This window comes from Somniosus microcephalus, chromosome 29 (assembly GCF_052327205.1).
Source record: "Somniosus microcephalus isolate GS21.2 chromosome 29, FLI_Smic_1.0, whole genome shotgun sequence".
NCBI lineage: Eukaryota > Metazoa > Chordata > Chondrichthyes > Squaliformes > Somniosidae > Somniosus > Somniosus microcephalus.
Window position 1 is genome coordinate 11,076,965 of NC_141015.1, and position 22,551 is coordinate 11,099,515.

Consider the following 22,551-nt stretch of genomic DNA (forward strand, 5'->3'; position numbering starts at 1 on the left):
GCAAATCCAGCCGGCATTTTAGTCGTCTATTAAAAAACATCATGGCGGGAGTTTGATTTGTGACCGCATGTGTTGCATTCCTGTACGCCAACAAGAAGCTATCCACCTTATGTTGTAAGTTAATGGCTTCATTACCCATGGCCTTTATGGCCTTCTTGAAGGTCTGGACAAACCTTTCAGCCAATCCATTGGAGGCGGGATGGTATGGGGCTGACGTGTAGTGCTTAACCCCATTGCTCTTTAAGAATTTCTTGAATTCTTCGGACACAAATTGCGGTCCATTATCAGAACAGATCTGTTCCGGCAGCCCATTCCTAGCAAACATGGTCCTTAACACTGTGATGGTTTTTTCCGTGGTGGTGGTGGACATCTTTATTACCTCCGGCCACTTGGAGTGTGCATCCACCGCTATTAGAAACATTGAGTCCATAAATGGACCAGCAAAGTCGATGTGTACCCTTTGCCAAGGAGATGAGGGCCACTCCCATGGATGCAGAGGAGCCTGTGGTGGCGCGTTTTGGACCTTCTGGCATCCTAGACAGCTCTTAGTGATTTCTTCGATGTCCCCATCAATGCCTGGCCACCACACAAACGCTCTTGCTAGGTTCTTCATTTTCACTCCACCCAGATGTCCCTCGTGCAGCTCCTTTAACACCTTCTGTTGAAGTTTGGGTGGAATCACCACTCTAGATCCACACATCAGGGTTCCTCGACACACTGACAGCTGTTCTTTTCTCTGCGAAAATGCTGGCAGCATTGGTTCGCCCTGTGCTGGCCATCCCTCCACCGTTAAATCATAGACTCGTGAGAGAGTCGGGTCATTTCTTGTTTCGTTTTCGATCATCGAATTTGTTACTGGTAGACATTCCACTATGGATGAGTGGAACATCTCTACCGGGTCCACTGTAGTCGCTTCTTCTACTATCGGCAATGGCAAGCGCGATAACCCATCAGCATTTCCATGCTGTTTGGACCTTTTGTATTCGATGTCATATTGGTGTGCCCCAAGTAACACGGACCACCTCTGTAACCTTTGCGCTGTCATGGTGGAAACGGCCTTGTTAGGGTTGAATATGGACACCAACGGCTGGTGGTCTGTCAGTAATGTGAACTTCTTGCCCTGCAGGTAATGATTGAATTTCTTTACGCCCCACACAAGGCTGAGGGCCTCCCTATCTATTTGAGCATAATTTCGCTCCGCGGAGGTCAATGATCGGGACGCGAATGCCACTGGCCTTTCCGAGCCATTTGGTAACTTGTGTGAAAGTACTGCTCCAATTCCATAGGGGGAAGCATCACAAGCTAGACGAAGAGGTAACGTTGGGTTGAAATGAGCCAACACTTCTTCAGAGGTAATCAACGCCTTGCTTCTGCGAAAGGCCTTTTTACATTCCTCACTCCACTTCCATGGTACTTCTTTCCGCAACAGAGCATTCAGCGGATGCAGCACCGTGGATAGATTCGGCAGAAACTTGTGATAATAATTAATCAACCCCAAGAATGATCTTAACTGTGATACGTTTTCCGGAGCGGGGGCCTTCACGACAGCTTCTATCTTGTCAGGTGACTTGTGCAGCCCCTCTCGGTCAATGACATGACCGCAGTACGAGATCCGTTTTTGGAAGAACTCACATTTCTTGCGATTAACTCGAAGGCCATATTCCTTCAACCTAGTGAGCACCAGTTTCAAATTTGTGAGGTGTTCTTCCTCGTCTTCTCCCGTAATCAGGATATCGTCTAAGTAACACTGCGTGCTTGGAATTCCTTGTAATACCTGCTCCATGGCCCTCTGCCAAATTGCTGGAGCCGAAGCTACCCCAAAAACCAGTCTATTATAACGATACAAGCCTCTGTGTGTGTTGATGGTGAGGTACTGACGCGACTCTTCCTCGACTTCCATTTGTAAGTATGCCTGTGCCAGGTCTATCTTGGTGAAGTGTTTCCCTCCAGCCAACGAAGCAAAGATATCTTCAATCCGCGGAAGCGGGTATTGTACCGTGTGAAGCACCGGATTCACTGTGATCTTGAAGTCTCCGCAGATGCGGACCTTCCCCGGTCCCCCTGGCTTGTTACTTGGTGAAGACTTCATGACGGGAACAATGGGCGTGGCCCACTCACTCCAGTCCACTTTTGAAAGTACCCCTGATCGTTCAAGTTCTTCCAGTTCTGCCTCCACAGCAGGTCGTATCGCGTAAGGTACCGATCTGGCTTTGAAAAATTTTGGGCTTGCATGTTCTGCAATCTTAACCTTTGCTTTCATTCCTCGCAGTGTTCCCAGTCCTTGCTGGAATACCTCTTTAGCTTCGTCCAATATTCTGGACAACCGTTCAGGTTTGACATCTTCCTTTCCGGAATCTACCGTCATGGTGTTTAGTGAATGCCAGTCTATCTTTATTTTCCTGATCCACTCCCGTCCCAGAAGTGGTGGACCTCCCTCAGGCAACACATACAGGTCCATCCTTTGGTGATCTTTGTCCTTGTATCTCACCTTGACTTCTATCTTTCCGATGGGGTATACTTTGTGCCCCGTGTATGTCTGCAATACTAGTTCCGTATCCCGTAGGGGAATATGCTTGAATAACTTTTTATAATCATGCTTATTCATGACCGTCAACGCCGATCCGGTGTCCACTTCCATTTTCACTTGGACTTTTGCAATCTGTAGTGTGATCCAGATAGCTTGTCGGTCAGCTTCATTACTCACATTGTGAATTCTCAGACTATCCAGTTCCTTGCAGTTGGAGTGTGAGTCCGAATTCTGTTCTTCCGGACTCTTCCTAGTCACCTCATGTACCTTCCTGTACCTCTTTTGTGGTGACTCATTATTGTTGGTCTTCTTTCCTGACCGGCATACCTTAGCTATGTGACCGAGCTTGCCAAATTTCCTACATTCCTGGTTTTTAAACCAGCATTGGTTCTGGTCGTGTGTTGTCTTCCCACAACGATAGCATTTCGTTGTACCCGAAGTAATTTGCTGCACACTGAGTGCCGCTGCCTTTAGCTGCATTTCCGCCGTTCCTTTCGCTGCGGCTTCGTTCGATGCAGCAATAAGGACAGCCTTCTCAAGTGTAAGATCGTTCTCTTCGAGCAGTCGTTTTTGTGTTTCTTCCTTCGACATTCCGCACACAAATTTGTCTCTGAGTGCCTCTGCCAGATTTTCCCTAAACTGACAGTGTTTCGCTAGCCTACGCAGTTCAATCAGGTACTCCGCGTTGCTTTCCTCTTTCCGTTGCGTTCTCGCGTAAAATTTGGATCGTTCCACTAACATCAGTGGTGCGGGGTTAAAATGATCCTTCAGGACAGCAACAATATCATCGAAAGTCTGATCCGCCGGTTTAGCTGGTGCTAGTAGATGCTTCAAGAGCCCGTATGTCTTCGCGCCCATCGAGTTTAGCAAGGTTATAGCTTTGTCATCTTCTTCTATTTTATTGGCCTCACCATAGATCTCAATGCGTTCCACATACGTGGCCCAGTCTTCTACCTCGGAATTAAAATCATTGATGTTACCACGCTTAGGCATCTTCCTCTCTTCCTGATAACACCACGGATTATTTCTTTAAATTTTCTTTTTTTTTTCTTCAAGATGGCGGTTCCCGCGAAAATGGCGGTTTCCCGCGCTTATCTTCTCTCCCCGCCCACTTCAATGGCGGTTCCCCGCTTCTGTCTTCTTCTCCGCCTAATGGCGGCTTCCCGCGTTTCTTCCCCTGGCGGGAGGGGTACACTTTCCCCACGGGTGACGGCCGCTGGCTTTCAGGTTCACAGCCTGCGCGTCGGCTTCAGTGCTTTCCCTTTTCTCGGCAGGGCAACCGGCGCTGGGTACACCCCGTTGACGGCGAACAGTTTCAGCCGCTGGGCTGGCTCTCGCTCAGTTCCCCTTGCTCGGGCTCTGTCTCTCTCCCGCTCGCTCGGCTCTACCGGGGCTGGGTACACCCCGTTGACGGTGAACAGTTTCAGCCGCTGGACTGGCTCTCGCTCAGTCTCCCTTGGTCGGCTCTGCCTCTCCCGCTCGCTCGGCTCCCAATCGCGCCTCCCAGCCCTCTCGCAGTCCGGTGCTTCCCTCCCCGGCTGCGGCTGAGTTTTTATATCTTCCCGCGCCTACGCTCCCGGTCGCAGCGCTTCGTGGCTTCGGTCGCTGCCCGGCCTTTTTCGCCGGTCGCGGTCTAGCTGTCTCACGACGCCGTTGCGTCCCCAGCCTGTCTGTACCGTGGCTTCCTTGCTCCATGCTGCCCCAGTCTCAGCGCCTCTGGGCCCGACTTCTATCCGGCTCCTTTCCCCCTCGACCGTGGTCGAGTGCACCGCCCTTATCCTCCGGTTATTCTTTTTACTTTTCCCTTACTCACAGTCACCGTGGCCGGCTTGCTTCTCGTGCTGATCGACTCACTCCTCACCGTGGCAGAAGGGACAGTCAGTGCCTGTTGCTGATGGAAGTCTTTGTCTCTGAATTCTTCCTCCTTTCCAGCTCTGCAGACTCGAGTTTTCTCCCAGCAGAATGACGAGGGCGGTTGCCTCTTCTCGACGCTCGTTAACTGCTTCGGAAGTATTGTTGCCGCAGGGTACGATCGGACTCGTCGCCACTGTAAAGTCTGTGGGTTGTTTAGTTAATTAATACACAGACTACCAGAGTAACTTAAAACAGGACTTTACTATTCGAAGGTCAGGGCGAATCTGCCCAATAAATCCTGACACAGCACTTATATACCGGTGTGGTCACCGTCGGTATTACAGTATACAGAAGCCAACAAAGTAGTGCAACACCTAAAGTAGTTCTCTTAAAGGTGGACGGTTACATACAATAGTTCTCTTAAAGGTAGACGGGTACATACACGACAGTTCCAATGTGCTTGAATGTGTGGAGAGCAATGTTAATGGACGTGTGGCCGACCCTCCATTATTGCTGCTTCTTGGACTACGAAAACTCTCAGCCTTTCCTGTGTTGATTCTGATTAATTTTCTCTCCTGCTCAGTCGCTGCAACAACCATAATAACCGTGTAAGTGTAAGGGCGAGCATCCTCAGCTCTTTTCCATGAGGATGCCACAGTGGCATAGTGGTTAGCACTGTTGCCTCACAGCGCCAGGGACCTGGGTTCGAATCCGGCCTCGGGTGACTGTCTGTGTGGAGTTTGCACATTCTCCCCGTGTTTGCGTGGGTTTCCTCCGGGTGCTCCGGTTTCCTCCCACAGTCCAAAGATGTGCGGGTTAGGTTGATTGGCTATGATAAATTGACCCTTAGTGTTAGGGGGATTAAATATGTGGGGATCGGGTGGGATATGTGTCGGTGCAGGCTCGATGGGCTGAAATGGCCTCTATCTGCACTGTGGGGTTTCTGTGATTGACATTCTGGCCCACTGTCCTTGGTCTGTTAGTGCCATCCTTGGCTCAGTTAGTCGCGCTCTCACCTCTGAGTCAGAGGAGATGGGTTCACAGTGGGTTCATGTCCCACTCCACAACTTGAGCACAAAAGCTGACACTCCAGTGCGGCACTGAGGGAATGCTGCACTGTCGGAGGTGCTGTCTTTCAGATGAGATGTTAAACCAAGACCCCATCCGCCCTCTCAGATAAGAAAGGCTTGCATTTCTATAGCGCCTTTCACAACCACTGGACATCTCAAAGCGCTTTACAGCCAACGAAGTACTTTTGGAGTGCAGTCACTGTTGTAATCGCGGCAGCCAATTTGTACACAGCAAGATCCCACAATGTGATAATGACCTGATCATCTGTTTTAGTGATGTTGATTGAGGGATAAATATTGGCCAGGACACCGGGGAGAACTCCCCTGCTCGTCTTCGAAATAGTGCCATGGGATCTTTTACATCCACCTGGGAGAGCAGACGGGGCCTCGGTTTAACATCTCATTCATAAAATATCCCACGGCACCATTTAAAGAATAGCAGGGGAGTCCTCCCGGTGTCCTGGCCACTATTTATCTCTTAAACAACATCACTAAAAAAACAGATTATCCGGTCATTTATTTCATTCTTGTTTGTGGGACCTTGCTGTGTGCAAATTACAACAGTGACGACACTTCAAGAAGTATTCCATTGGCTGTGAAGTGACGATTGGAAAGATTAGGGGAGCTGGAGTTCTCCTGAGAGCAAAGAAGGAGATTTGATAGAGGTGTTCAAAATCGTGAAGGGTTTTGATCGAGTAAATAAGGAGAAACTGTTTCCAGTGGCAGATGTGGTGTATGTAACCGTTCCACCTTTAAGAGAACTATTTAAAGAGTGGCACTACTTTATCTTGGCTGCTGTATACTGTAATACCGGTGGTGACCACACCGGTATATAAGTGCTGTGTAATGATTTATTGGGCAGTTCCGCCCTGACCTTCGACTAGTAAAGAACTGTTAAAAGTTACTCTTGTGGTCTGTGTAGTAATTCTCCTTATAACACACAGACTTAACAGTGGCGACGAGTACGATCTTACCCTGCGGCAGAGATACATCCAAGGCAGTTTAACGGGCGTCGAGAGGAGGCATCCGCCCTCATCATTCTGCTGAGAGAAGACTCGGGTCTGCAGAGCAAGGAAGAATTCTGACACGAAGCCTTCCATCAGCAACAGGCAGTGATCATCCCTTCTATCACGGTGGTGGGTAAGCCGATCAGCGACGAGCAGCAAGTCGGCCACGGTGGCTGTGAAGTAGGGGAGGGAAAAACAGAGGATATAAGGGCGGAGAACTCGACCACGGCCGGGGAAAAGAGCCAGACAGAAGTCGGGGCCAGAGGCGCTGAGACTAGGGCAGCGTAAGGCACGGGAGCCGCGGTGAATGTAAACGCAGCCGGTGCGAAAGACCGGGCTGCAAGCGGGCTGGGAGACGCAACAGCGTCGAGAGAGAGCTCGACCGCGACCGGTGAGAAAGGCCGGGCAGCTACCGAGGCCGTGAGGCGCAGCGACCGGGTCAGCGTAAGGCGCGGGAGAAAATAAAAAAAACCGCGGAGAACTCAGCCGCAGCCGGGGGAAAGGACCGGACTGCAAGAGGGGCTGGGAGGCACGATTTGCAAACCGCTGGGGAGGGCGAACGCAGCAATACGGCAATCGCCATTACAGCCAGCGGGGGAGAAAGGCAAACGCGGGAAGCCGCCATTTTCGTAGGCGGGGAAGAAGACAAGCGCGGGAAACCGCCATTTTGAAAAAAAAAGTTAAAGAAAAATTTCTTTTTGTTTCTCAAGAAGGTTGCGAAGATGCCTAAGCGTGGTAACATCAACGATTTCGATCCCGATGTTGAAGATTGGGCCACGTATGTAGAACGCATAGAGATATATTGTAAGGCAAATAAAATATCAGATGAAGATAAAGCACTAACCTTACTAAACTCAATGGGTGCGAAGACATACGGGCTATTGAAGCATCTTCTATCACCAGCTAAACCGGCGGATCAGACTTTCGCTAAAATTGTGGCTGTCCTGAAAAATCATTTGAACCCCACACCGCTGATGTTAGCGGAACGATTTAAATTTTATGCGAGAACGCAACTGAAAGAGGAAAGCAACGCGGAGTATTTAATTGAACTGCGTAAGCTAGCGAAATACTGCCAGTTTGGGGAAAGCCTGACAGAGGCACTGAGAGACAAATTCGTGTGTGGATTGTCGAAAGAAGGAACACAAAAGCGGCTGCTTGAAGAGAATGAGCTTACACTTGATAAGGCTGTCTCTATTGCAGCATCGCATGAAGCTGCAGCGAGAGGCACTGCGGAAATGCAGCTGAAGTCAGCGGTACTCAGCGTAGATCAAATGGCTTCGGGTACAACGAAATGTTATCGTTGTGGGAAGAAAACACACGATCAGAACCAATGCTGGTTTAAAAACCAGGAATGTAGAAAATGTGGCAAGCTTGGTCACATAGCTAAAGTATGCCGGTCAAGAAAGAAGACCAGCAGAAAAAAGTCACCGCAGGAAAAGTGCAGAAAGGTACATAAGGTGGCTGAGAAGAGTTCGGATGAACAGAATTCGGATTCAGACTCCAACAGCAAGGAACTGGGTAGTCTGAGAATTCACAATGTGAGTAAGGAAGCTGACCGACAAACTATCTGGGTCACACTGCAGATAGCAGGAGTCCAAATGAAGATGGAATTGGACACCGGATCGGCGTTGACGGTCATGAATAAGCAAGATTACAAAAGGTTATTCAAACATATTTCCCTACGGGATACGAAGATAGTATTGCAGACATACACGGGGCAAAGAGTATACCCCATCAGAAAGATAAAAGTCAAGGTGGTACACAAGGGCAAAGAACACCAAGGAATGGACTTATATGTACTACCTGAGGGAGGTCCACCACTTCTGGGACGGGAGTGGATCAGGAAAATAAATATGGACTGGCACTCCCTAAACGCAATAACAGTAGATTCCGGGAAAAAAGATGTCAAACCTGAACGATTGTCCAGAATATTGGATGAGGCTAAAGAGGTGTTCCAACAGGGACTGGGAACGCTGAGAGGAATTAAGGCAAAAATCAAGATTGCAGAACATGCAAACCCAAAATTTTTCAAAGCTTATGCGATACAACCTGCTGTGGAAGCTGAGCTGGAAGGGCTAGAACGTTCAGGAGTACTGTCTAAGGTGGACTGGAGTGAGTGGGCCACGCCCATTGTTCCCGTCATGAAGCGTTCATCGAGTAACAAGCCAGGGGAACCGGGGAAGGTCCGCATCTGTGGAGACTTCAAGATCACAGTTAATCCGGTGCTTCACACGGTACAATATCCGCTTCCGCGGATTGAGGATATCTTTGCTTCATTGACTGGCGGGAAACGCTTCACCAAGATAGACCTGGCGCAAGCGTACTTACAGATGGAATTGAGGAAGAGTCGCGCCAGTATCTCACAATCAACACGCACAGAGGCTTGTATCGATATAATAGACTGGTTTTTGGAGTGGCTTCGGCTCCAGCAATTTGGCAGAGGGCCATGGAGCAGGTATTACAGGGAATTCCAAGCACTCAATGTTACTTGGACAATATCCTGATTACAGGAGATGACGATGAGGAACACCTTGCAAATCTGAAACTGGTGCTCACCAGGTTGAAGGAATATGGCCTTCGAGTTAATCGCCAGAAATGTGAGTTCTTTCAGAAACAGATCTTGTACTGTGGTCATGTCATTGACCAGGAGGGGCTGCACAAGTCACCTGACAAGATCGAAGCTGTTGTGAAGGCTCCCGCTCCGGAAAATGTATCCCAGTTGAGGTCGTTCCTAGGGTTGATTAACTATTACCATAAGTTTCTGCCAAATCTATCCACGGTGCTGCACCCGCTGAATGCTCTTTTGCAGAAAGAAGTACCATGGAAGTGGAGCGAGGACTGTAAGAAGGCCTTTCGCAAAAGCAAGGCATTGATCACCTCAGAGGAAGTGTTGGCTCACTTCAACCCAACACTACCTATTCGTTTAGCTTGTGATGCTTCTCCTTATGGTATTGGAGCAGTACTCTCACACAAGTGGCCAAATGGCTCGGAAAGGCCAGTCGCATTTGCATCCAGATCATTGACCTCCGCTGAGCGCAACTATGCTCAGATAGATAGGGAGGCTCTCAGCCTGGTGTGGGGAGTAAAGAAGTTTAATCATTCCCTGCAGGGCCAGAAGTTTACACTGCTGACAGACCACCAGCCGTTGGTATCCATATTCAACCCTAAAAAGGGTGTTTCCATTATGACAGCGCAAAGGCTACAGAGGTGGTCCCTTTTCCTAGGGGCACACCAATATGACATAGAATACAAAGGATCAAAACAGCATGGGAATGCTGACGGGTTATCGCGCCTACCGTTGCCAACGGTAGAAGAGGCGCCTACAGTGGACCCAGTGGAGATGTTCCACGCAACCATAGTGGAATGTCTACCAGTAACAAATTCTACCATTGAAAAAGAGACGAGAAATGACCCGACTCTCTCGAGTCTACGATTTAACGGTGAAGGGATGGCCAGCACATGGCGAACCACTGTTGCCAGCATTCTCGCAAAGAAGAGAACAGCTGTCAGTGTGCCGAGGAACCTTGATGTGTGGATCCAGAGTGGTGATTCCACCCAAACTCCAGAGTAAAGTGCTAAAGGAGCTTCACGAGGGGCATCTGGGTGGAGTGAAAATGAAGAACCTAGCCAGAGCGTTTGTGTGGTGGCCAGGTATCGATGGAGACATCGAAGAAATGACCAAGAGCTGTCTAGGATGTCAGAAGGTCCAAAACGCCCCACCACAAGCCCCTCTACACCCATGGGAGTGGCCCTCATCTCCATGGCAAAGGGTACATATCGACTTTGCTGGTCCATTTATGGACTCAATGTTCTTAATCGCGGTGGATGCACACTCCAAGTGGCCGGAGGTAATAAAGATGTCCTCCACCACCACGGAAAAAACCATCACAGTATTAAGGACCATATTTGCCAGGAATGGGCTGCTGGAACAGATCTGTTCTGATAATGGACCGCAATTCGTGTCCGAAGAATTCAGGAAGTTCTTAAAAAACAATGGGGTTAAGCACTACACGTCCGCCCCATACCATCCCGCCACCAATGGATTAGCTGAAAGGTTTGTCCAGACCTTCAAGAAGGCCATAAAGGCCATGGGTAATGAAGACATAAATCTACAACATAAGGTGGATAACTTCTTATTGGCGTACAGGAATGCAACACATGCGGTCACAAACCAAACTCCCGCCATGATGTTTTTCAATAGAAGACTAAGATGCCGGCTGGATTTGATCAAGCCAAACATCAGAAGGGACGTAGAGAACCGGCAATTTCAAGGCATGAATGAAAGGCCAACTAGAACCTTCCAGATAGGTCAACAAGTTTTGGCCCGGGACTACCGTACCGAGAAATGGCAGCCTGGAACTATTTGCACACGACTAGGACCGCTGATGTATACCGTGGACATTGGTGAAAGCATAATAAGGCGCCATGTTGACCAGACCATAGGGTCATCCGAAAAGGGACATCCTACTCCACAACTCTATACGCCTAATGATGAAGCAGAGATACCCATAGGATCTACCTCCGATCCGGTGATACTGGAATCAGATGAACCCGACACTGGCATTCAAGCCGAATCGACCTTGCCAACAGAACCTACTACACCACCGAAAACTACTACACCACCGAGGCGTTATCCGGACCGAGTCAGGAAGCCTCCAGAGAGACTGAATCTGTGAACTGTTGTACGTGAAGTTGTGTATATATGTTATGATGTTATGTTAATGGGGAATATATATACTGTTAAGCTAAAAAGGGAGGATTGTGGTGTATGTAACCGTTCCACCTTTAAGAGAACTATTTTAAGAGTGGCACTACTTTATCTTGGCTGCTGTATACTGTAATACCGGTGGTGACCACACTGGTATATAAGTGCTGTGTAATGATTTATTGGGCAGTTCCGCCCTGACCTTCGACTAGTAAAGAACTGTTAAAAGTTACTCTTGTGGTCTGTGTAGTAATTCTCCTTATAACACACAGACTTAACAGCAGAAGGGTCGATAACCGGAGGACACAGATTTAAGGTAATTGGCAAAAGATCCAAGGAATCTTTCGCCAAGGAAATTTTTTTTTACGCATGATCTGGATTATGTTACGATCTGGAATGTGCTGCCTGGAAGGGCGGTGGGAGCAGATTCAATCGTAACTTTCAAAAGGAAATGGGATAAATACTTGAAGGGAAAAAATTTACAAGGCTCTGGGGAAAGAGCAGGGGGGAGTGGGACTAATTGGATCGCTCTTTCAAAGAGCTGGCACAGGCATGATGGGCCGATTGGCCTCCTTCTGTGCTGTATCATTCTATGAGTCTACGAGGCAACCCATTTCTGCCGTTGGTGTCTATCCAGAGGAAGATATTTGGCTCCGATCAGAGGATCATCTTGCTTTACATCCAGCAGATCGTGGCTCTCCACAGTTGATGTTCATATTTGCCAGTCTGTAAGAGACTCGTCTTGTCTCTGCCTTGTTTCTGTAATGAGAGGCATTTTTAGGTGAACAGACCATTACCCTGACTCACAAACCCCTAGCAGGAGGGCCGTGCACTGCCTTCAGTCTGGCTCCTACCTTTCAACCTGCCTGGCTTGGGGTGGCTCTACCAGGAGTTCCACTCCCGCCAGCATAGCTCTCAGGGTCAGAGCACGCAGACCTTCCCACCATGTCAAGGTGCAGTTCTTGAGGAAGCAGCGTGGGACGACCTGAAGACATGAAAGACGTTTTATAAATGCATCTTCTTTCTTTCTGTAAATTTGTATGTTGTATGAGACCCTCAGGTTATATTTCTATCTATCTTTTTAATTACAAAAGACAATCGTTCAATGATTTCACAAACAGAGCAATTAGTAACTTCAATTTCACTTGCCGCTTCATTATTAATGAATACACTGACTGAACTTTTCAAAAGCAAACACAACGCTCAACAGCGCCTCTTCTATCTTGTCGGGATCGACCAATGAAGAGTATAAGTGGTCACATGTCACCAATAGACTTGTCAACTCTGGCGGGAGGTATTCCTGGAGGATCACGTGACGATGGATCACATGACACCTCATCGTGTGATGCCTGCGAATGTTATTGGCTTTACCTTGTGAAGGTTGGGTGGTTGAGAATCTTTGCTCGTGGTTTCACATCAGCAGCTGTTGCGAGACAAGTTTCCGGAACAATCCCCAGCACAGACACGACGGGCCGAAAAGCTTCATTCTGTGCCGTAAACTTCTATGATCAAATCAAATCAAATCAACTTTTATTGTCATTGTTAGTGCACAAGTGCAGTACAATGAAATGTAGGCTTGCGGCTCCCGAGAGTGTACATTTAGATTAAGAACATTTAAACATTCAACATACATTTGGCTTGTAGTATATTAACATAAACATAACCATAATAAAGTGCATTGGCAGATGTGCAGGCTTTAGAGTTTATTTGTGGAGTTCAGTAGGATGACAGCCCTGGGAAAGAAGCTGTTCCTAAATCTGGTCGTACGGGTGCGAATGCATCTGTCGCGTCTCCCAGATGGCAGGAGGGCGAACAGACTGTGGCTGGGGTGGGTAGGGTCTTTGATGATGGGCCGTGACCTCCGTAAACAGCGTTTCTGGTATATGTGCTCTATGGTATCCAGGAGGCCACCCCTGCGCAGGCAAAGAGGGGAAACCCTGCGGGGGGCGGGGAAGAGGGGAGACCGAGGGTGGGAAAGAGGAGAGACCGAGGGCGGAGAAAAGGGGAGACCGAGGGAGGGGAAGAGGAGAGACCGAGGGCGGGGAAGAAGGGAGACTGAGGGGGGGGAAGAGGGGAGACCGAGGGCGGGGAAGAGGGGAGACCGAGGGAGGGAAGAGGGGAGACCAAGGGAGGGCAGAGGGGAGACCGAGGGCGGGGAAGAGGGGAGACCGAGGGCGGGGAAGAGGGGAGACTGAGGGAGGGAAGAGGGGAGACCGAGGGCGGGGAAGAGGGGAGACCGAGGGCGGGGAAGAGGGGAGACCGAGGGCGGGGAAGAGGGGAGGCCGAGGGAGGGAAGAGGGGAGACCGAGGGAGGGAAGAGGGGAGACCGAGGGTGGGGAAGAGGGGAGACCGAGGGTGGGGAAGAGGGGAGACCGAGGGGGGGGAAGAGGGGAGACCGAGGGGGGGGAAGAGGGGAGACCGAGGGGGGGGAAGAGGGGAGACCGAGGGAGGGAAGAGGGGAGACCGAGGGCGGGGAAGAGGGGAGACCGAGGGAGGGGAAGAGGGGAGACCGAGGGCGGGGAAGAGGGGAGACCGAGGGCGGGGAAGAGGGGAGACCGAGGGAGGGGAAGAGGGGAGACCGAGGGAGGGGAGACCGAGGGCAGGGCAGAGGGGAGACCGAGGGAGGGAAGAAGCGAGACCGAGGGTGGGGCAGAGGGGAGACCAAGGGTGGGAGGGGATCACAGATTGCTAGCAGCAATGCCCGGGATATTCATGCCCTATTCCGGTGACTCCCGGGCAATCCAGGGGGGTTGGCAAACCTTGGCTGGCCCTAGCATCGAGGAAATATCCAGACCCCACCATATCTCTCATATCCCTCGATCAAATATTTCTTCAGATACTTATCCAACTCTCTCTTGAATTTTCTGATACAGTCAGCCCACACTGCCTCCCTAGGCAGTCCATTCCAGACATTCACCGCCCATTCTAAGCACTCTTTCACCCTCCTGTTCTAAGCTTGAGGCCTTGCACGTGATTGCCTCCCTCCAACCATGTGCACAGAAAGATATACTCACCGAGTACTTGAGGGAACTTTGAAAGGACAGTCTTAAGTACTTCTGGCTTACTGACACTTTAAGAGCCACAGGGCTAAAAATTCGGTGGCGCCGCGTTTGGGGCGCCAAGCTCACCTGGGCGCCGGAATTTGCGCACTGGCCAGAGCCGCTTGCGCCCTCCCGACATTTAGTGGGAGCGCCCCAAAAGGGACTCGGGGCGCTGCTCGAGACTCCCCGCGTCCCGCTTGGGGCGCTCAAACTGAATATCGCCGCACTACGTGCCACAGCGCCACACACTGCGGCATGGTGCGCTGCTGTACTGCAGGCCTTCCTCCCCTTCTTAAGGGGGAGGGGCCTGCACCAGCGCGATCACCGATCGCGAGTGCCAGCAAAAGAGCCCGACACCGAGGAGAAGTGCCGGGCTTTTGGGACACAGCCGGCACTGCCCAGGGGGTGGATCAGGAGGCCGGGGAGGGTGGCGCGAGGAGGTGCTGGCAGGCGGCCACCAGAAAAAATGGCCGCCCCGCACCGCCACCTTAATTTGCGCCACTACCGCCACAGGTAGGTCCTGTGAACCGGTCGCGATTTGCGACCAGCGTTACAGAGGCGGGCGCGACCAAATATCGCGATCGGGGCGGGAGTGGGGCGCTGTGCACACCAATGACGTCATCGGTGGCGGCGCAGCGCTACAAGCTAACACCGCCATTAGCGCCCCGCTAAATATCGCGGGAGGCGTGGCCAGTGGCGCTAAAGCCACTGAGTGCCCTCTTTGGGCGCTAACTGGTGGCGCAGCCCACTGAATTTCTAGGCCACAAAATCCCCAAGAGTTGGATCAGCCTCAACCCAGTTCCTAGTGGGCAACGGCCCTTAGTAAAAGTGCTAATAATCTGGCAATCTTGTCCCAAGAGGGTGGAATGATGGCTGGTGAGGGAAATGGAACAATGTCACATTGATGCTGTAGTAGATGCTGTTCCATGGTTGGGGCTGAGGCAGAGGAGAGGGGACCTTACTCTGCATCTAACCATGCCGTACCTGACCTGGGGGTATTTGTGCGGTTCGTGGCACTGATAGCAGGTTATCAATACGGTACCACTCTCCTGCACCTCCGAGTGGGCAGCTGAAGCTCAGGCACTGGAAGAGGTCTGGGAGCAGATTTTGTGCTTTGTCGGCATGATTACCACAGAACATTGGCAGCGCTGGGCTGCTTTGTAACAGTGACCAGGGTAGTTTGCAGCCACTGCTGGCATGTGATATGTTCCTGCTACATGCATTACCTGAGTGTGAGGTGGGAGAGGTGTGAAGCGCAATGATCTAAGAATAGCGACCTGGAGCGCAAGCTCCTCTCACGATCGCGTCGTCAGAACTGATCCTTGTGAAAGAAAACAAGCCCAGTCCTAAAACTGTGCTGCTGTGGCTGTTTAATACGGAATTGGAAAGTGTGTGTGGAATGTTTAATTATCAGCTGGGAATTATTAGCACCGCTGCAGGAAATTCAGGATAAAGCTGCCAGCAAGGAAACCCGGTGTCACTCAGCCCGCTGTGATGGGAACAGCTCCTCTCCAGACTGAGACTGCTGAAAAAGAGAACCACTGTGAAGGCACTGAGTTCGATAACCCTAAGCAAAGGTGTTGACTCGAAGGGTAACTAAAAAACAAAAGGTGCTTTGGGATAAAAAGAATCTTTGGAGGCTTCTGACATTTGCATTATGTTAAAGAAAGAGAGAACTTGCATTTCTATAGCGCCTTTCATGACCTCAGGATGTCCCAAAGCGCTTTACAGTAAATGAGGTACTTTCTTGAAGTGTTGTCACTGTTGTAATGTAGGAAACGCGGCAGCCAATTTGCGCACAGCAAGATCCCAATGAGATAATGACCGGATAATCAGTTTTCTGGTGATGTTGGTTGAGGGATAAATATTGGCCCCAGGACACTGGGGAGAACTCCCCCACTCTTCTTCGAAATAGAGTCATAGAATTTTTTTTTACATCCACCCAAGAGTCTCACCGGAAAGACGGCACCTCCGACAGTGCAGCACTCCCTCAGCACTGCGCTGGGAGTGTCAGCCTAGATTTTATGCTCTAAGTAGCCAAGGTGTCTCAGCAATTGATTCATCACAGGAGCCCGTGGTCAAGTTTCAGTCAGACATTGATTACCAGAGACTACACTCAGAAGGTCAGTGATTGGGAGTGTTGGGTTAGAAAGGAATAGGAAAATGATCAGGCTCGACTGTGATGGCCCCACTTTAGTTAATCAATCTGCCAATAATAATTGTCTTGGGTTTAGATGAGCTATGCAGCTGTCAATGTATCTAACAGAGTGGCCGTTTCCCTATCGGTTAATTGAGCGTATTTGACACCTCTGCAGAACTGCGGTGAAGGCTGTTCATCAGTCTGTTTATGCCTTTCTCAGGAGCACCGTGGATGCAAAGGGTGCCTGAACTGTTGAGAGGGGAAATTCTGCCGTTTGTCCAAGTATTTGAAAAATTGCCACATTTTCTGAATGAATAACTCTGATATAATCTCCAGTGATGGCACGATTGGTTCACTGGTGTCCAGTGCGGAACTGAAGCATTCAAACCAGGAAGGTACGAGGTTTAACCATCAGTCTGCACCGAGTGAGCTGATCCGAGCTGGGCGGGGGGGGGGTTTGGGGCACCACAATTGGCCTCAGTGCCCCTGATCAAAAGAGGAAGACTTGCAATTATATAGCGCCTTTCACAACCTCAGGACTTCCCAAAGCGCTTTACAGCCAATGAAGTACTTTTGAAATGTAGTCACTGCTGTAATGTAGGAAACGCAGCAGCCAATTTCCACACAGCAAGCTCCCACAAACAGCAACGTCATAATGACCAGATCATCTTTTTACAAAGAGAAAAACTCGGGGAGGGTCTCTGCTCCTGATCACAGTTCATTGAGCCTTGACATTGGGCGAGGATAAGATTGGATACGGCTGTGAGGATCTCACGTTCAAATAGCCTCCCAAAACTGACTGTCTGGGCTCACACATTGTGAATGGCAACTTAGGCGTGTTACAGGAGGGCTGCTGGTCCCTGTGGGGTTGTTTCCATCCACCCCCCCACCACACACCCGACCCCACCACACACCCGACCCCACCCCCACCACACACCCGACCCCACCACACACCCGACCCCACCCCCACCACACACCCTCCCCCACCCCCACCCCACCTCACCACACACCCGACCCCACCCCCACCACACACCCGACCCCACCACACACCCGACCCCACCCCCACCACACACCCGACCCCACCACACACCCGACCCCACCCCCACCACACACCCCACCCCGCCACACACCCGACCCCTCCCCCACCACAAACACCCGACCCCCCACCACACACCCGACCCCTCCCCCACCACACACCCTCCCCCACCACACACCCGACCCCACCCCCACCACACACCCGACCCCTCCCCCACCACACACCCGACCCCACCCCCACCACACACCCGACCCCACCCCCACCACACACCCGACCCCTCCCCCACCACACACCCGACCCCTCCCCCACCACACACCCGACCCCTCCCCCACCACACCCGACCCCTCCCCCACCACACACCCGACCCCTCCCCCACCACACACCCCCGACCCCACCCCCACCACACACCCGACCCCTCCCCCACCACACACCCGACCCCTCCCCCACCACACACCCGACCCCACCCCCACCACACACCCCACCCCCACCACACACCCTCCCCCTCCCCCACCACACACCCGACCCCTCCCCCACCACACACCCCCGACCCCCCACCACACACCCGACCCCTCCCCCACCACACACCCGACCCCACCCCCACCACACACCCGACCCCACCCCCACCACACACCCGACCCCTCCCCACCACACACCCGACCCCTCCCCCACCACACACCCGACCCCTCCCCCACCACACACCCGACCCCTCCCCCACCACACACCCGACCCCTCCCCCACCACACACCCCACCCCACACCCCACCCCCACCACACACACCCGACCCCCCACCAAACACCCACCCCTCCACAAACCCACAACCCCCAAACTCGCCCCTTCCTCCCACCACAATCCCGCCCTTCCCCCCGCCTCCCCCCCCATACCAGCTGGTCCTTCCAGAGACAGGAAACCCCTCTGGCATCCACTGGGGAGGCACTTCTGAAACAGGCTGATTTTTCTGCTGGGGTTATGCAATTTTCCTGGGTGTATCTCCAGCAGGTGCGGGGTGGGGAGGTGGAAATCCATGGGGGGGGCGCAGCGGGAGGGGGAGGAAGCAGACAGGAATCCCACCGGGCCCCACTCAAATTATTTAAATGAGACCGGGGTCAACCGTGGACGTCCGTTCCCACCGAAGTTGTGGTGGGACTTCCCCCGAGCAGAAGATTGCACCAAGTATCTGTCAATGTCCGGTGCAGTGTCATGGAAACGGCCCGCCTGTAACTCAGCTCCTGTTGTAACATGTTTACTGCAGCCCTCCAAAAGACAGCCTGACACAGGGAGGGTCTTGGTTAACACACATAGTAACATAGAAACATAGAAACAGAGAAGATAGGAGCAGGAGTAGGCCATTCGGCCCCTCGAGCCTGCTCCGCCATTCAACGAGATCATGGCTGATCATCCAAATTCAGTACCCTGTCCCTGCCTTCTCCCCATATCCCTTGATCCCTTTAGCCTTAAGAAATATATCCAACTCCTTCTTGAATATATTTAATGAATTGGCCTCAACTGCCTTCTGTGGTGGAGAATTCCACAGGTTCACCACTCTCTGGGTGAAGAAATTCCTCCTCATCTCTGTCCTAAATGGCCTACCCCTTATCCTTAGACTGTGACCCCTGGTTCTGGACTCCCTGACCATCGGGAACATCCTTCCTGCATCCAGTCTGTCTAGTCTTGTTAGAATTTTATAAATTTCAATGAGATCCACCAGGGCTCAGAGGGTTAAATTGTGAGGACAGGTTGCATAAACGTGGCTTGTATTCCCTCGAGTATAGAAGATTAAGGGGTGATCTAATCGAGGTGTTTAAGATGATTAAAGGATTCGATAGGGTTGAGAGAGAGAAACTATTTCCTCTGGTGGGGGGAGTCCAGAACAAGGGGGCACAACGTTAAAATTAGAGCCAGGCCGTTCAGGGGTGATGTCAGGAAGTACTTTTTCACACAAAGAGTAGTGGAAATCTGGAAAACTCTCTCATCAGACTGTATCTTTAAAGAAGGGCCCCGCTGGCTTCAGGCTTGTTGTCTGCTCAGAGGAGCCGGTTAAAATTGCAGACGGCGAGATCCAGGCGGGACATCGGCGAGTGTGTCACACCGCCGAATTTAATTGACGTAGGATTAAAATCAACCCCACTGACTCTTGGGTCACTGTCCCCGGGCCTCCCACACCTTGCTCGAGTCGTCAGTCTTCATGCGCGGCTCTAGATGGTGCGCGTCCGGCTATTTGGGCGTGGGGGGCATCGCAGCCGAGCTTGTTCCTGCCCAACAAGAGCCACTGGACAGCAATGGGGAGGCTGCCTGATGGAGTTTTGCCCTTTCCCCCACCCCCTTTCCCAGCCCAGAGACCAATTGTTTTAACCCCCAACCACTCCCCAAACTTGATTGAGGATTGAACCTGGGATATTATAGGCTGCATGACTGTGTGCCAAAAGAATGCTTGGGAAGAGTTTGGTGATTGCACGTTTGGCTCCTTCTCTCGCACTGACTGTTGTATGCAGTTTTGAAATTATCTCATGCTCTCTGAAGTAAGCCTGACAATTGGAATTGTTCTGGCCCAGTTTCAATGCATTAATTGTCAGCCGGCATTGACATAGTTGACCAGGACTGTGAGATCACAGTCCAGCCCTGTGTGAAACGGGCCCTCTGGGGGACTTTTACACTCCTGAGCTGGACCATTACCTGTTGTATTAAATATTGGCACCAACAATTACATCTGCAAAAAATAAGGTTATATGTTTAAAACACCAGTAAACCGCACACATTGGTTTCAATCTCTTATTTACATTTTATCTCTGTACTTTGAGAAGCCAGTTCGTTTATTTTAAATTATACTAATTTATTCTGAGCCCGTTCCCCTCCCCTGAAGAGGCTGAAAGAAATATGACTCGCCAATTAAGAATTGCATCAATCCTGGGTTTTTTCCCTCCCCTCTTGCCTGTTCCCTTATACGGAGAAGGGGGCTCCCCTCTCGGTGCCCCCGAGAATGAAGGCTGCTTGTGTGTCATGCTGCTTGGATATAGAGCCTCTGAGCCCAGTTTGAATTAAGGATTAAGCAAAGATGAGTATTTAACCAGGAGCTTGACGTGTTGTTGCTCCTAACTAGCTAGGATCAAACACACACACTCTTTGTACCGCGAACGCTGCAGCAAAGAACCAACGTGCAAAGACCCACACAGGATTCCAGCTGATTATTACAGGACTGAAATACTTCTCTTTCAAGACTCATTTTTAAAAAATGTGAGTGCTGGGCAGGGTTTAGGAATAACTTGTCTGCAAGGTCCGAGGAGAACTCGAACTGTGCTGCGTGAAGTTAATGTCTCGGTTGTAAAGTGAAGTAGTTTTTTTTTGCTTGGAGCTCTGCCTTGCTTTAGTGCACCCTCTGATTGCACTAATTGCTAACAGACTGATACTGCCAAATGCTTTAAATGGAACTATTTTTACTCCTGTTTTTTTTCTCTCTGTCTTGCAAGGACTGGTTTGCAGATTGTTTGTTACTCTGTTTCTGTTGCTTGTTTTCTACAATGCAAGGGTTCGGTTTAAACCAGTCTTGGGTGTGGGGTTAAAGGTGTGAGCCTGCAGACTGTTAACTGTGTTTCTAACTGGACTCCGCTTAAAAAAGCAACATTTGAAAGCGGACCTCTAGGTGGCTGGTGCATTCTCGGTTGTTATCGCTGTTTTTGGAGTTTTGTGTGTCCTGGCTTCAAAAAAAATTATTTTTTCGGTATGTGCCTTAAATGTATAATAAGGCGAATTGAACGATTCCTTAACTAGCAGCATCTGCAGCTGGAGTCTGGAAAGTGGAATAAAAACCAGCTTGTTCACTGAAGGGTTTTATGTGGCAGGTTTTGTTTTGACAGTGTCCAGCAGAGCTGCGTGTAATAAGACTCCCTTTTATAAGTTTTTTAAAAAACTCCACCGTTTTTCGCAATCCGCCCACTGCTCACATCTCCTGGAGCCGCTTTTAATGGGACACAGGAAACCAGAATGAAAGGTTAAAGGAAAATCTGTAGTTAATCATTGTTGCTCCCGGAAAGAGAGTGGTTCTGGTCGAGTATTCTGCACTGCAACAAGTTAATGTCCAGCTGGCAAAGCACAGCCAGTAAACAGAATGCATGACCTGGGCAGCCAGTGTCCCCAATGGAATTCAATCTGGTTTTGGGCTCCTCCAGAATGTCTTGTCTTCAAACATTTGCTTCCCTGCATTTTCTTCAGCTGCAAAATCCCCCGTCCTCTCCACGCTTGCCTCCTCCTTCACTGTGTCGAAATTCAGCTTCCAACTCTCTCCCATGAGCTTAAAACTCTTGATCTCTTCCCCTCAAGTCCTCACAGTCTGCTGGCTTTTAAAATTCAGAACAGAAAATGCTGCAAATACTCAGCAGGTCAGGCAGCATCTGTGGAGAGAGAAACAGAGTTAACGTTTCAGGTCGATGACCCTTCGTCAGAACTGGGGAAAAAGTTGGAGATGTAACAGGTTTTTAAGCTTTTGCAGGCTTTTAAGCTTGGAATCGTGGAATCGCCTCTTCTGATTCACTGCTTCCCCTCTCCCTCTTTTCTGTCCTTCGGATGAGACGGATGATCTGGTCATTATCCCCTGTTTGTGGGAGCTTGCTGTGCGCAAATTGGCTGCCCTGTTTCCTACATTACAACAGTGACTACACTTCAGAAAGTTCTTCATTGGCTGTAAGTCGCTTTGTCCTGAGGCCGTGAAAGATGCTGTATAACTGCAAGTATTTCTTTCTTGGGATGACCTGCACTGTGAGCTTTACCTCTTGATCTTTGGGATTTTTCAATTCATTTTGATGGAATTTTTATTCGTGGCAAAACAATGAATTTAATCATTAATTGGGGCAGTGCAGCGTCTTGCTGCATGTGTGTTGGGACATTGTGTTGAAAATTACATAGAATCTACGGCACAGAAACAGGCCACGCGGTCCATCTGATCAATGCCATGTGTATGCTCCACAAGAGCCTCCTCCCACTCTAATTGCCTCTTCCCACCCTGCCCCAGTTTCCCTCTTCCCTCTGCATCAAGCCTTCCCTTCAGTGTATCAGTGCTCTCTGCTTCACCCACTCCGTGCGGCAGTGAGTTCCACATTCTCACCACTCTGTGTAAAGAACTTGCTCCTAAATTCTTTATTTGATCTGTTAGTGACTATCTTATATTCATGCTCCCTTGTTCT

At 50.5% G+C, this 22,551-nt stretch overlaps 1 protein-coding gene across 4 annotated transcripts in view; it reads left to right on the forward strand.

The window, feature by feature from the left end:
• Nucleotides 1-22,551, forward strand: part of LOC147098469 (sorbin and SH3 domain-containing protein 1-like) — a 356,822-nt gene that overhangs the window by 98,992 nt on the left and 235,279 nt on the right. Inside the window, exon 1 of one of the 4 annotated variants that reach the window (XM_085970168.1) lies at nucleotides 20,328-20,608. The exons of 2 other annotated variants lie outside the window; for them this stretch is intronic. In XM_085970168.1, coding sequence (XP_085826294.1) covers nucleotides 20,607-20,608 — 2 coding nt within the window. In that variant the 5' untranslated portion in view covers nucleotides 20,328-20,606. Of the gene's footprint in view, nucleotides 1-20,327; nucleotides 20,609-22,551 lie in introns of those variants that run through there. One more of the 4 variants, XM_085970191.1, reaches the window with a different exon arrangement.